Below are 16,410 nucleotides of genomic sequence, written 5' to 3'. Positions count from 1 at the left end.
CTCTCTCTTTCTATCTTTTTCTTTCTCTAAATATGCCCTGCTTGTACATCATAGGCATGATTTTGAGTTCATATAGAAATGACTGTGGCTGTGAATAGTGTGCAGTAGGATGTACATCACAATTCGGAATGCTTATTTTTTGGAAATCATTCGAAATCACTTGATGTCCATTTTATTAGGAACACCTGTACACCTCATGTGGCAATAGCGTAATGCAAAATTACACAAGGCAGATATTCTACATCGAACACACGAAAGAAAAATAGGATTGCGTCGTACTTACTGTACAGTATATACAGGATGGTGCGGAAAACAAAAACATTAAGTGAGCATCAGTTCTGTGTGTGGAAAAAACCTTGCTTATGAGCGAGGTCAAAAGAAAAATGACCAAATTGGTTCATGCTGTCAGGAAGGATATAGAAACCTTGGCGAGGAAAGAAAAAAGTTTTCTCAGAAAGCACAACACATCATATCTTAAAGTGGATGGGTTTTTTTGGACTGCAAGGATTCATCAGGATTCAATTCTGTCAGGAAAGAACAGAAATCATAGGCAGACATGCCAAAAGTGGACAGTTGCAGCTTGGAAAAAGTCTAGGTGATTTTTTCTCATTTTCAACTCTCCAGTTCAGGTGACCCTATGCCCATGATAGCCTCAGATTTGTTTGTTCTTGGAACCTGATGTGGTTTCCGGCTGATGTTGCACCTCAAAATGCGACGTGTTACCCAATTCTGAGGTGCTTTTCTGCTCACCACAAGTGTAAAAAGTGGTTATTTTAGTTACTAAACACTTCCCAGTTTGAAATTTGATTTAGATTTTATTTGATTGTTCTCATCATGACGTTTTTCCAGCTCGCAGATCCTCTACACTACCACGACAATGCTACTTCTAAGCACTAGGCACCTACTCAGAAGCATTTGAGAAGTGTGTCTTTGAGTTCATAAACAGTATTTAATTAGCAGCCTGCAGGCCAGACCAGGCACTCGAGCAAATTTTTACTGGCTCTTCAATTGGATTAACCAGCTGATTAAATTTTCAAAAAGGCCTTTTGCCTATAATAAACTGCTCATCCTTCATTCATTTGCAATGAGAAACTGTCAAGCGAAGGATGGAAACTTCCTACTTCATCGCTTCAGTTTCTTGACAAAAACGCAAAAGATGAATTCCAGACTATAAAGCGCACCCATATATAAGCCACACCCACTGAATTTTACAAATATTTTTATTTTTAACTTAAATAAGCTTCAGTGTCTACACTAATAAACTTTACATAAGCTTTAACGAAAGACATGTTACACAAGGTGTAACGGGTGAAATATGGTGCGCTTCCTTTAAGAGCAGAGCGGCATTTTGGGAATAGCCTGCCGCTGCATTTTTTCCGGTATTACTGCATGTGTGGAGACCGAGGAATATGTCCTTATTATTTTCTGATGCTCAGTTCTAAGTTTCTTTGACTAACCCGTAATTCTGTTGCCAAGAAAAATAAAAAAGCACGAGTTTTGGAAACCTGTCTGTGCTTATATGATTTCTGTTGCAACTGGAGTTAGCGAGCTCTCCCTTCACCCAGACTCAACGCGCTACAACGGCTTGTATCTAAACAGTAGCCTTCCTTGTAAGTCATTGCTCACTGTATTCCTCCTTCCTTTCACAACTATTTCTCTAGGGAGTTTATCTTTTGGCATCGTCGTGCGTTTAAAAAAAAGTTTGTTCTCCCGATGCCGTGCAGCTCAGAACACAGGTGAGGTGCGTTTTTTTGTTTTCGTTCGGAAATTTAATTGGTCTAATGTTATGGGGTTCAGTTTTTTGGCTTGAAGTTTATGAAACCGGGAAAACCCAGGAAAAATCCATAAATAAGCCGCTTCGTTGTTTAACCAGACCCTTTACCACTGAGCTGAGTGTTGTACAGTATGTGTGATGATTAGGGTTGCCAACCCCATATTTAAGACATAAAAGCAATGTTTCGTATTACACGCAGTTTGTCCCGTATAATATACTTGTCGAGAAGTGTATATAGGCTAAATGTTCAGTTGCTGAATTAAAGCATGAACATTTATATATGTACAAGAGATGAAAAAAGAAAGAAGAAATTGTCTACAGAAATATAAATCAGAATGGGAGGCTTGGAGAAGTCCAGGGAAATATGTACATGGCAAATTGTAAATTGTGTAGGAGAGATTTTTCTGTAAGCCACATGCCGGTGTTTGCGACGTCAAAAACAACCCGTGTCTACAGCCGAACGACCGAAAAAAAACAAAGAACCCAGGGTGCAATTTTTTTTTCAAACATACAAAATACTACATTGAATGAATGTGATTTAACATATTGTCAACGTAAAGTATATGCTTACTGATTTGATTTAAATGTCAAATTTCAATATTAAAATAAAATGAAAAAAGGAATACAATTTTATGTAAAAAGGTTAAGAAAAACGTGTGTTGATATTAAAGATTCATTTCAGCTTTTTTATTTCAAGCAAAAAAAAATTTTTATACACACTCAAATGCAAACACTGAAATGACACACTAGGTGGTACAGTACAAATATTTTGAATGTCCCTTATTTTCCTATAAAAACTAAGTTTGTCTCTTACTTTTTTTTTGCTGATGTTGGCAACCCTAGTAATGATATAGTGCTCTTATGCTTTATAATCCTGTTTAGTACAGTTGCAATTGGTTAGAAAAGATAGCTGTTAGAACGGTACATAAAATAGTGTAAGCATCTTTGGCATTGGGACTGTTTAAGTAGTCTGGCCCTTACTCTAAAATAACGGTATAGCCCTGCAGTGAGCAACATGAGACACAGGTAATAGCACACTTTGGGTCACATGGTTACATCAATTTTCGCAAATGAGGTTTCAACTTGAAAAATATAGCTTTTTTTCCAAGTATTGGCTCAAATACACCACACAAATACGGTGCATCCTACTCAAAGACTCATTATTCTTTCCTCCCTCTCTCTCTCTCTCTCTCTCTCTCTCTCTCTCTCTTTTTCTCTCTCACTCCCTCTTTCTCTCTCCAGATTCCCCATTATGTGATATCCAGACTTGCGACGCCGTATTTGTCTCTGAAACATTGTGCATGCTTGTGTTCTACGTGTTTAATTAGTGTTGTGAATATATAGTTTTTCATCTATTTTTTTATTCGATTAGCATAATATTTGTAAATAATTTGTCACTGTCAGAGTCATGCTTTTTCTCTCCCCACCCCTATTTTAATCGATAGAAGGAGCCCCTGTGGCGACATCATCAGTATGCAGATGCTATTCTTACGAGCGTGTTATGGTACTGTTCTAGCGTAGCGAGAGGATCCCGTTCTCCCTCCTACTGCTAAAGATGTAGTGTGCATACTGCAATATTCATAAATGTAAACAATTCTCCGTCTGTTATCGTCCGGACCGTAAATGTCGTGTCTCGGGCCGTCACTTTAAACGAGACCGAAATAGAAAGGCGACGGTATTGCAGGGGCAACAGCAGCAGCTCGTGTACCTGCTTTTGTTTTATTCACTGTGGGTTAATTCAGTACTACCAAATGAGCCAATTTCATGCTCTTGTAAACAGGCGAAATTCCTTCACTGGTGACGATCGTCCTGTGCGCAGCTGCCGGAGAAAGGGAACGCAACCGATAGCGACGATGTGACCTTGTTTACAAGGAAACTCGTATTACGCCCCGGACGGGTGTATAACTCTTGTTTTTTAGGCTTTGTTAGTTGCAGAGCATGACAATCGTGCATGGTGTTTGCATCGAGCAGGTTAGTTCCAGCTATTAGAGCGACAGTACAAGAACTTCGGCTGTCTTGTAGCGTCTGGAAGGTCATTTAAAAGTGTGCATCTAGGTGGAAAATGAATGTGACTCAGCCTGCCAGACCGAATACAAGAAAACAACAAACAAATGGCAGCCAAAATAGAAACTTCCCCTGAAAGCACAAAGTAAATAGCCTAAACCATTAACAAGAAAGAATAATGTCACCCGGAAAAGGCTCCCGTTTGACGTTTTGCCAATACACAAAGCAGAAAATACTTTCTGCTTTTTTTTTTTTTTTTTTTTTTTAAGAAAAAACACAAAAAAAAGCTGGGTAACTGTGTATTTAAAGACGTAAATAAATAAATAAATAAATAAATAAATAAATAAATAAATGCCCATTTTCATGCCCATAATAGCCTTAGATTTTTGTTTTTCTAGTTCGCAGGAGTGGCACCTGATGTGTTATTCTGTTTTTTGTAACCCCTTACCCTCAAGGTTGTAATATGTTGCACATTTTACGATGCCTTTCTAGTCACTATGATTGTTAAAGGTAACGATAAAGGTGCTTTTTACTTGTCGCATGGTTTAGGCCCATGTTAAAGGGCCCAAGAGTGGCAGCTTGGTAATACTGGGGCTTAAATCCCAACCCTCTAATCAGTAACCCAGAGCCTTAACCACTGAGCTACCACTTCCCCAGAAAGAGGCTTGTGACTTGGCAAAGTGAAATTCTGTCTTTGTATATCCTAACAATGTTATAAATCAGGGATCAGAGCGCAGGGATACAGTGCCCCTGCAGCACAGAGGGTTAAGGGCCATGCTCAAGGACCCAATTGTGGCAGCTTGGTGACACTGGGGCTTTAAAATCTCTGACCATCCGATCACCAACCCAGAACCTTAACTACTATTTTACTGCTTCCCATAATTGCCAATAATGGTCATGTTTTGCTCCTATGCTTCTTACAGAGCCACTCCTTGGTTATCCTGGCTGTGTGCTTCGGGTCATTGTCATGTTGGAAGACCCAGCCTCGACCCATCTTCAATGCTCTAACTGAGGGAAGGAGGTTGTTCCCCAAAATCTCGCAATACATGGCCCCCGTCATCCTCTCCCTAATACAGTGCAGTCGCCCTGTCCCATGTGCAGAAAAACACCCCCAAAGCATGATGCTACCACCCCCATGCTTCACAGTAGGGATGGTGTTCTTGGGATGGTACTCTTCATTCTTCTTCCTCCAAACACATTTAGTGGAATTATGACCCAAAAGTTCTATTTTGGTCTCATCTGACCACATGACTTTCTCCCATGACTCCTCTGGATAATCCAAATGGTCATTGGCAAACTTAAGACGTGCCTGGACATGTGCTGGTTTAAGCAGGGGAACCTTCCGTGCCATGCATGATTTCAAACCATGACGTCTTAGTGTATTACTAACAATAACCTTGGAAACGGTGGTCCCAGCTCTTTTCAGGTCATTGACCAGCTTCCTTCCGTGTAGTTCTGGGCTAATTTCTCACCTTCCTTAGGATCATTGAGACCCCACGAGGTGAGATCTTGCATGGAGCCCCAGTCCGAGGGAGATTGACAGTCATGTTTAGCTTCTTCCATTTTCTAATGATTGCTCCAACAGTGGACCTTTTTTCACCAAGCTGCTTGGCAATTTCCGTGTAGCCCTTTCCAGCCTTGTGGAGGTGTACAATTTTGTCTCTAATGTCTTTGGACAGCTCTTTGGTCTTGGCCATGTTAGTAGTTGGATTCTTACTGATTGTATGGGGTGGACAGGTGTCTTTATGCAGCTAACGACCTCAAACAGGTGCATCTAATTTTAGGATAATAAATGTAGTGGAGGTGGACATTTTAAAGGCAGACTAACAGGTCTTTGAGGGTCAGAATTCTAGCTGATAGACAGGAATTTCTTTTCTAGTATTAAACTCCTTTGTAAATACACTAGCAGTAACAATGTCACCTTGTGATTTTGAGAATGTCAAACTGCTCATGTCTTACAGAAAAATAAAGACGCAGGACCATGATTAGCGTTAGCTCTGGACTCTAAAAATGGAAAGCATCACAAATATTTCCATTAAAAAAATGTTTTTTAGTTTTTTTTTTAAATTCCTTTCGCATTACTAACACTTTTTGTCAGATCAGAGTAAAAGGTTAACTGTCACTGAAGCTTTTGCATACTTAACAAATTTTTGTGCATCATCAAACGACAAACCTGAGAGTCATTAATAGTAATAATCAATAAGTAATTGATAGTAAATTCGCAGTAGGCCACATCAGACAAAGCAAATACATAATCAGACATCACACCATCTAAGAGTGGAATCACAGCAGAAGCCATCTGAGGTGAAAGTTTCATTTACTTATAAGATTCTTGGGCTTTTCTTGTGAGACTGATAAATAATTTGCATAGTTACACATTTTTTGAAACCTACTGCTGAACAAGGAGTTTGGAAGTGGTATTTAGCAATGGATATTGCTTTCAAATAACAGACTTGGAGAAGAACCAGTCTGTTATTTGAAGATCTGTTCAGTCTGTTTTAGAAGAAATGACTTTGAAAGATCTCTGAGGATTTTTTTCGACTTTGAAGCACGATTCACACCAGCTTGTTGTTGTTTTTTTCCTTCGGGAAGTTTGAATTTAAGCATAAACAAGAAACAAAGGAAGAAGGGGGTTACATTTTGCCTTATAATTAAAGTATAATTGATTCGTGTGAAGTTGTAAGGGTTTGAAATATTGCTGAAGAAAAGCTGAAAACAGAATTTTTGTAGTGAACGATGAGCAAACACTCCTCTGACCTATGCTCGTTAGCGATTGTATCCTACTACATGCAGATATCTGTATAGCTGCTATGTGACGATGCACAGTACCTTGTTACAAGTGCTATATACAGTAGATAAATTAGATTAGATTAGATTAGATTCTATTTGACAGTGCACATTTTACAGTAATGAAATACAGTTAGCGTCTAACCAGAAATGCACTGGTAGCAGTGTAAAATATTTACATATGTACAGGTTGGTAAGGCTATGATATACGATAGATATAAATAATATTAAATGAATAATATGAATATAAATAAACAGTACTCGGAAAGGCGGATATAAATTGGAATTGGATGAATGCATTACATTACATTTTAAATGTACACATTACAAAATGTATCATGCAACTGAGCATTTGAAGGTTAAGGGCCTTTCTCAAGGGCCCCTGCAGTTGCAGCTTTTTTTTTTTTTTTTTGCAAATCTGCTGGGATTTTATTTTGTGACCTACTGATCCAGAGAGGCCATTCCCTTGACTTTCCTGTACAATACAGCGTTTAATTACAGAACCAAAGAAGTGCATCTAACCAGACATGGTATATACTTTTATACATAGAATATTCTTTCTTTTCGGCTTCTCCCGTTAGGGGTCGCCACAGCGGATCCTCCGCACGTTTGATTTGGCACATGTTTTACGCTGGATGCCCTTCCTAACGCAACCCTCCCCAATTTATCCGGGCTTGGGACCGGCACTAAGAGTGGCTGGGGATGGTTCCCTGACCGGGAATCGAACCCGGGTCGCAGCAGTGAGAGCGCTGCATCTTAACCACTAGACCACCAGGGGACATAGAATATTATGTACTATAAAAGGGGCAGGTATGAAATAGTAAGCAAAGACCAGCTCAGTGCAAATGGCACGGTGTGCAAATATAGAGGTTCATTGTGCAGAGTAATGTAAAAAAGTCCATTAGTGATGGGGTCGTTAATGAGTCTTTAATGTGATTCAGAGGAACGAGCCGTCTCAGAGGGTGTTTCGTTTATTTTCTACGCGCATGAGCAAAACCTCGCAAAATCTCTGTGTTACATACAGGAAACATAATCGAGTAGTTCATCTCTCGACTCTTCTAGTCAGCGTTGTTTGTTCTTTTTTCACACGACTCCAGATCTGGGGGTTATTATTATTACAATAGTTGTGAAAGTCACATGACAAAAGAACTGCATTCTCCTATTTTCATTAATGGAACTACAGTCAATGTAACGTAACATTTTTCATTTTATTTTATTTCAAAAATATTTGTTTATTTTAAGGACCAAGTCACTAAAATGATCCGATCTTCCCATTACTAGTGCTCATCAGATGATTATACAGATTATGTGGTAAAGTTCAAAAAGGTGAGGTGGAGCATGAGGTATAAGGAAAGTAACAACAGCATTGCAAACAGCATTCATAATACACGATACAGGTTTTTTTTTTTTTTTTATGTGTATGAGCCATATTAGAATAATATAATGAACACTTTTCCCTCATTATCTTTGAACGTGAACTGTGTAGCATACTTGGATGCTGTTTTACACAATAACTTTTTATGTATTGTGCTTTGTCCCCCACACACTGCTATATATATGAATAGAATCGTCTAGTAAAACCTAATAAAAAAGTACTAAACACTGAGCCGCACTGTTTTCTTTCATTAGCATTGATGGCGTGGTTTGTGCACCTGCCTCCGAACTGTGATATTTATTGCTGACCCCGTGCCGTGTCAGTGTGATGAGAGTGAACATATCTCGGTAGACAGGTAATTAGAGGCCTCCTGGTGTGGGAGACTCCTGCACCTGCCCCATCTCGCTGTAATCGTCCCTGACAATGAGCGGCACTGCAGCGAGCGCTACGTGCCAAAAAACCCGGAGTGTCTAGCTTGATATATTTCTGATCTATAACGGGCCGTTAGAGTTGAGACTGCAATCAGTGCCCCGAACCAAAAGAGCGCCCCAAAGCACATGGCGCAGAACGCTCATTACGGTGCCGAGCGGCTGGATTTATTTTAGCTTCAGCTCTGGGCTTTAGATGAATGAACCAGTCATTGTCTCTATCTGAAGACCTGTAGCTAGTGAGGGTTTTTTCAGTTTGAGTTACAGCTCACTCAGTCTAACAGGTACTAAATATTTTTTTCTATAACAGCAGCTCTGATAATGGCTCCAGCTGTAATTCCAATCAGAAGTTTACGATGGTTCGACTTACAATTTTTTATTTTCACGATGACGACGGCACGCCATTCTAATTTTCGTACGATAGGCTGCCAAGGATATACGCATCTCCTGCCATATGAGATGCCTTACTTTTGTTAGTGGCTGACAAAGTGCAGTTGTCTCTGTTAAAGAGTGCATTTTTTTCTGTAATTTTGCTGTTTCAAAGCCCGATATTAGCTCTCATCTGTATCCTTTTTATCAGCGTCCTGCTCCGCCCTCCACTCGCGAACCTGCGCTTGTCCTCACGCTCGCTGCAACATAACATATACTGTAAAGTTTATACATTACAGTAGTGTAAATTGCTCTATTTTGCTAAATTATGTACTGTAATGTGTTCAGTTATTAACAAATTACAGTATATTACCCCATACTGATCTCCATTATTTAAGACTCCTGAGTAGGCAAGGCCACGTCTTGAAGTACGATATTTTCAAGTTCTGATGTGGTCATCAGAAAGCATCTCCATCATAAGTATACAGTAGGTTTACTGGTCGGCGCTATCTTGTATTATGTGTATTGTCTTGTATTGTCTTGTCTTGTCTGTCTGTCTGTCTGTCACTGTTTGCATTAGGTTGCACTCGATGCACTTTATGTAGCTTTGTGTTGTGTTGTAGCTCTATGTTGTTGTTTAGTGTAGCACCAGGGTTCTGGAGGAACGTTGTCTCGTTTTTACTGTGTACTGTGTACTGTGTACCACTGTGTATAGTAGAAATGACAATAAAAGCCTCTTGACTTGACTTGACTTGATAAGTCAGGGATGACCTGTACTAACCTTATAATATTTTATGTTTTTTCGCTTCCGCTCATTCATTTACATGTATGGATTTTGGCAAACCCCACTTTCCAGCGAGACTTACATTTTATCTCGTTCATACAATCGAGCAGCTGTGGAGTTAAGGGCCCTGCTCAGGGGCCCAGAAACGGCCTCACCATATAAGATTGAACTCACGATTTTAACTTGTCAGATTCAATGTCCAATGCCTTAACCACTAATCTACCACCTCCACATTCACACATTTACTTGTATAGTGGGTTAAAAAAATGTACAAAAACATGCACTGTGGTAAAGGTTTTTTTTTAGAGGATCTAATTAATATGCATTAAAGGAGTTTTGAGTGTCAGTGCTTCGAAAGAGTCAGAGGTAAAACTGTAATTTAGGGATAGTCACTAAAACAAAGGACATTGTATTTCTCTGTGACTTGACTTTACAATACAAAACAAATCGACTTATATTTACGGTATCACATTTAGTGGTATTCATAGTATAGTGTGTGAATGTATACAAGTTCTAACACTGTAAAATTGTCGTGCCAGTTGTCTCAAAGATTCACCGTTCGCTATCTAAGAAACTGAAAAGCTTTTTTTTTAATGATGGCTGTTATCCTTTTATCAAATCTCAGTGCTCTGGACATACCGGACTTATTTTTGTGTTTTTTATTTTTGTGTTTTTTTTCATCCTGTATTTGAAATGCTTTAAACTCTTTCTTGTCATCATCTTAATCTTCCATTTTCTCCCGTTCTGGGTCGTACCAAAGTGCTAGCCTCAGGGAAATACAGCTGTGAATTGATGGATTACTGAAGGATATTGATGACCCATAACTGTACCGCAGCTTTATTCGCTCTCTCTGTTTTGATCCCCTTCAAATGCCCTTTTATTATTTTTAGAGCAAAAACTCAATGTTCCTGGTGAGATGGAAGGAAAAAAAAAATCTAACACATCACCACTAGACTCACTAAGCAAGAACAAGCAAAGCCCATGTGGACCGTCTCATTTCGCGCTGGTCTGGAAGACGCCATGAGTCGATTCAGAGACAGTGTTTAGTAGCACTGCATGCGTTCTAGTTGTTTTCACTGCATCGAATGTTCTTAAATACCGGTTTTACGTCTTTACAGTGCATTGTATTCTATTTTTTCAATTCTCTGCCAGCCTCTCAAGAGGAAGAAGACTGTGAAGGTGGAGGGCAAATGAAGCAGCACTTGTGATTTTTTTTGTTATTGTTGAAACTACAATTCTTTTTTTTTTAGTTTTGTGCAACTTGGATTTCGTAAAGGATGAAAAAAAATGCTTGAGTGGCAAGACAGTTCCAGTTTCTTTGTTTGTTTATTTATAAAAAAAAAAAAAAAGTTTTCATTCAAAACACATCCACAATATATCCACAACCAGGACAACATTATATAAATACCTAAATATTTTGTAATATTTCAATTTTTACATATAAGATTCTCTGCATCAGTATTCTGAGCATGTTGTATCTTTGCGAATGTAATTTCAATGTATTGTTTTTTTTTTTTTTTTTTTTAAAGTGTGTCTTCGTTTTGAAATCCTCTTTTTCAATTATTCTTCTGAGATCACTTGAGAAACTGATATCTTAAAAGCAGACTTTAGTTGATATCTGGTTCATGGTTATAGTAAAAAATGTAAGGAGGCATCTTTTAAAGTATTTAGAACCAACCAAATGGATGGGTAGTGGATAGCTATAAAGATAAGAACATTTAGTGTTTAAAATTTCGACAAAGAAGGAACTCTGGACGACACATGGTAACAAAAGAGTGGTCTATTGCAGTTAAGCCAAGCCAACAACATATTTTTTTCTTTTTACTATTAGTCATTGTAACTTTGCACGGCTTGAATCAATACCCAAAGGAAGCCACAGTTTCAAATGCAAACTTCTCCTTCAACTAAAAAAGTAAATCTCGCTCGCAAACTAAACCTGCCACCCTCTGCACCGTCATTAGCTTCGACCATGATTGGTGATGTGAGACATGGATGAAGTAGCACAGCTTCATCCATCTCCATCTCTCTCGCATGTCAGAGAACAAACTGTGGGTACGAATCTTAAAGCCCTCTCGCTCATTCTGCCATGCCAATGAACAGCATCGACTTCCTGCTAGGTCTCGCTTGGAAATGCTGATGTGAAGAGCAACTAGTCGTGCTGTTTGGCTGCTGAAGGATTGCGTCTAATCACTCGGTTGATGTTCGGTTCGCGAGCTAAAAGGGCGATGCGCTTAAATGTGAAGACGCTTTCCGTACAGTGTTCTGTGTCTTCAACTTGTTGTTTATTTGGGATAAAAGTCAGCATGCAATCCAGATCTAATCACTCGATCACTCGAAAAATCTCCAAAAAATCTCCAAAATTCTCTAAAACGCATGCATTTAAATAAACGTCTTTAGTATGTATTGATATGCTGAACCCGTTGACCCAGAAGTGCTGATTTCTGTTTTCTTGCACACAAATGTTTTATGCTATATTCAAATTTTTCACATAATTTGACATTTTTTTGTCAAAATAAAATTACTGTCACAAAGCAGCATCTTTTTAGAGATCTGGATATAGCTTTAGATCCTAGTGGTGCCTGAGGAGAGTTGTGGTGGTGGCAAGGAAACTTTGGGAAGTTAATTCAATCTTTATATGTCCTCACCAGGGTGACCTCAGTTAGTGGCATTATAAATCATATCAATAGTAGTAGGAGTAGAGAAGTAAAAGGCAGCTTTGTGAGTTTGAACTCACAACTTTATAATATCTGGACCCCTGAGCTACTTTCCTGCAATTACACCACCCACCTCTCTTCACTAACTTGAGCTAGTCATAAATCAACAAACAAACAAAGGTAAGATAAAACATTTTTATGATATACAATAATATATATATATATATTTACACATACACAAAATATACTGTATATACATACATTTGGGATGAGGTGGTAGCTCAATGGTTACTGATCAGAAGGTCAGGGGTTCGAGCTACATTATCAAGGCCCATAAGCAAGGCCCTTAACCTTCTGCACTCCAGCATTGTGCAACATGGCTGACCCGGTGATCTGACCCCAGCTTCCTGACCAGCTGGTATATGCAAAGAAATAACAATCCCTCTGTGTGATCAAAAAAGTGTGTAAAACCAGTTTTAGAGAAATATGAATGAATCAGTGTGCCACTGAAACAAAAATCATCGGAATAAGATCCTATAAGCAGCCTATCATCTTCTTATAGTAGATGCTTTTACACCAGGGAAGAACGTATGCAGTATAAAAAAAAAAATTAATAAATAGATTAAGCCCCCTACTCTGGGTGTTTATCTACCACAAGAATAACGGTTGGACAATTTCCAGATTTCTACCCGAGAAACAATAACGGTTCTGACACGACCCGTTCAAATGACTCACTGAAAAGACAGTGGAAGAAAACACCCTGAGAAGCTCTAAATAGATCCTTTTGTTTTCATGCAAACACAGCGACGTCGCGTTGCTCCTTGATGAGAAACATTTCCTGAGTGAATGATATTCTGGGTTATATATATATATATATATATATATATATATATATATATATATATATATATATATATATATATATATATATATATATGCTGCAAACTATATAAAAAAATAGAGCACACAGTTTGCTGCAAGAGATTGTTTAAAGGCACACAGTTGAAATGTCAACTCACAGCTCTTTAGAGCAACTTCATCCAGCACTGGCACGTTGTGCAACATTAGATTTATTTAGCTTCAGCATCTCTTGTGTAAGACTAAGGACCTGGCAGAAGCTTTTGGCTGAAATGAAAAAAAAAAAAAATATTGGCGATGATTTTTGTGATATTTAGTGAATATTTCCTTACATTCTGGCTCGTTCATAAAATATCTGCTCATAAGGGAAAAACAAATCTGTTCGGGAAAAATGTGGGAGAAACCTCAAATAATATGAACAACCAACATAAAAAAAAAAAAACAGGACAAATACGCATCTGTGCTTACTAGACATTGTCTAATAGATATGTCTGAGGCTATACAGTGATTGACTACATAAGGATCTGTTTTTGTCATGGAGCTTGGACATCATCAATGTTTCTACCTAATGGTCCCCAAAAAACAGTTAAGAACCCCTGTGCATTAGTAGAACACCATGTGAGAGCGAAATGTGGCCTCAGAACACTTTGGCAGATTGCATGTCCCCGGTGTCACTCGAAATGAACAGCGTTCTGAGACGCTTGGAACTAAACAGCGTGAATCGTCATGTCATGAGGGGTTAACCAAGGCTCGTGAAATGATGAAGAATCAAATAGAAGGCAATCTCAGTAAATAAGACAACAGATGTCTGAATTGGTAGAGTAAAATGATATTTGTGAATGAAAACATGTTTGCTGCTCACAAATAGTCAGAGGTCAAAGATAAAAGGAGGATTCGATTTAATGGGAATTTTGAAGCTGGACTATTGAAATTCATGGTGAGGAGAAAAGGCCAGGTTTGGTCACAGACATGCCTTCATGTGTACATTTTTGGGTTGTGATGTGATTATAAAATGAGTCTCATGCTCTACGTAGACTCCTGGTCAAAAGATTTTACATACTATGACCTACTATTGGTGATTCAAAAAAGAAAAACTAAACCATAATACATTGGTTATTTTTAATGACTTGGTGAAGCAGTTACTGAAGGACTGCAAGTATGTTGTGCATGGAAGGTGGTAGATCAATGGTTATAATGTTGGACTTCTCATCAGAAGTTGTGAGTGTAAATCCCAGCACCACCAAGCTTCCACTTCTGGGCCCTTGAGCAAGGTCCTTAACCCAGACCTTCTCAATGGTATAAATGGGATAATTGTAAGGCGCTCTTGATAAGAGTGTCTGCCAAATGGCGTAAATGTAAATGCAGGATTATGTTGTTTATATTTACAATAAAATGTAAAAAGGTTGCTGTATGGTACCTCAGGTCGCTCCTAAACATAGTTTTCTCTTCATGTGGAAGTTCACATACAGTACATGTCTATGTGGGTTTGCTCTGGGCTCTCTGGTTTTCTGAGGTGGCAGTAGGTGGATTGGCTCTGCTATATTGCCCCTATTGCAATATCACCTGGCAGTGGGTGGGATTTATTTATTATACTTCAAGTGAACCCTTTTGTTCTCAAAGTTGACGTGTTAGAAGCAGGAAAAATGGCCAAGCATAAAGATTTGAGTAGATCTGACAATTTGTGACGGCTAGACGACTGGGTCAGAGCATATCAAAAACTGCAGCTATTGTGGGATGTGGGATTCCAAAAGTGGTCCAAGGAAGAAACAGTGGTAAACCAGCGACAGGGTCACAGGCGGCCGAGGCTCATTGATGCATATGGAGAGCGAAGGCTGGCCCATGTGGTCCGATCCAACAGACGAGCTTTTATGATACGAGCTCCTGTAGCTCAAATTGCTGAAAAAGTTTTTGCTTTTAATGCTTGGTGGGTCGGGACTCTTTTGGGAGCAAAAGTGGGACCAAGACAATATTAGTCAGGTAATCATAATGTTATAGAGTTATGCCTGATCTGTGTATATCTTTTGAATTCTGTCATTTGTGCTGTATTCAACTCAACCTTGACCAGGATAAAGCATTTTGCTAAAGATGAATGAATGAATGAATGCGTTTCAGTTACTTTTCTTCTGAATTAGAAACAAATTAGTTAAAGTTTTTGTATCCTGAAATGAGGAGTCAGGTTTATTATGATATTTTGTAAGCTGTTTTTCATGCCTGCTTCTTTATCCACAGGACAAAGACCTGATCATGACCTTTAACATTTCCATGCACCGCTCATGGTGGATGGAGAACGGGCCTGGATGCAGGGTGACCCCTGTAACCCCTCCACCCTCCTGGGCTCCTGAAGATCATCGCTACATCAGCATAGCTGGCTGTGTCCTGGAGTACCAGTATGTGGAAGTGGCCCACAGTTCTCTGCAGATCATCCTCGCGGTAAGTATCTATCTATCTATCTATCTATCTATCTATCTATCTATCTATCTATCTATCTATCTGTCTGTCTGTCTGTCTGTCTGTCTGTCTGTCTGTCTGTCTGTCTGTCTGTCTGTCTGTCTGTCTGTCTGTCTGTCTGTCTGCCGTCTGTCTGTCTGTCTGTTTGTCTAGCTAGCTATCTGAATATATATACAGTGAGGAAAATAAGTATTTGAACACCCTGCTATTTTGCAAGTTCTCCCACTTAGAAATCATGGAGGGGTCTGAAATTTTCATCGTGGGTACACGTCCACTGTGAGAGACATAATCTGAAAAAAAAAATCCAGAAATCACAATATGTGATTTTTGAACTATTTATTTTTATGATACAGCTGCAAATAAGTATTTGAACACCTGTCTATCAGCTAGAATTCTGACCCTCAAAGACCTGTTAGTCTGCCTTTAAAATGTCCACCTCCACTACATTTATTATCCTAAATTAGATGCACCTGTTTGAGGTCGTTAGCTGCATAAAGACACCTGTCCACCCCATACAATCAGTAAGAATCCAACTACTAACATGGCCAAGACCAAAGAGCTGTCCAAAGACACAAGAGACAAAATTGTACACTTCCACAAGGCTGGAAAGGGCTACGGGGAAATTGCCAAGCAGCTTGGTGAAAAAAGGTCCACTGTTGGAGCAATCATTAGAAAATGGAAGAAGCTAAACATGACTGTCAATCTCCCTCGGACTGGGGCTCCATGCAAGATCTCACCTCGTGGGGTCTCAATGATCCCAAGGTAGGTGAGAAATCAGCCCAGAACTACACGGGAGGAGCTGGTCAATGACCTGAAAAGAGCTGGGACCACCGTTTCCAAGGTTACTGTTGGTAATACACTAAGACAACATGGTTTGAAATCATGCATGGCACGGAAGGTTCCCCTGCTTAAACCAGCACATGTCCAGG

The 16,410-nt window shown here is 39.1% G+C and overlaps 1 protein-coding gene across 3 annotated transcripts in view; it reads left to right on the top strand.

The window, feature by feature from the left end:
* The window catches only part of nkain2 (sodium/potassium transporting ATPase interacting 2), a gene marked incomplete at its 3' end in the record, with an annotated part of 231,393 nt that overhangs the window by 150,181 nt on the left and 64,802 nt on the right, over positions 1 to 16,410 (top strand). For all 3 annotated transcript variants that reach the window (XR_014536900.1, XM_083562556.1, XM_083562557.1), the window contains exon 4: positions 15,263 to 15,463. Coding sequence is in view for 2 of the 3 variants with exons in the window: in XM_083562556.1 (XP_083418682.1) it covers positions 15,263 to 15,463 (201 nt within the window). The remainder of the gene's footprint in view (positions 1 to 15,262; positions 15,464 to 16,410) is intronic.

This window comes from Silurus aristotelis, assembly GCF_946808225.1.
Source record: "Silurus aristotelis genome assembly, chromosome: 15".
In the NCBI taxonomy this organism is placed as follows: domain Eukaryota; kingdom Metazoa; phylum Chordata; class Actinopteri; order Siluriformes; family Siluridae; genus Silurus; species Silurus aristotelis.
Note: the sequence above shows the minus strand (reverse complement) of the source record. Positions and strands in the feature narration are given on the sequence as shown.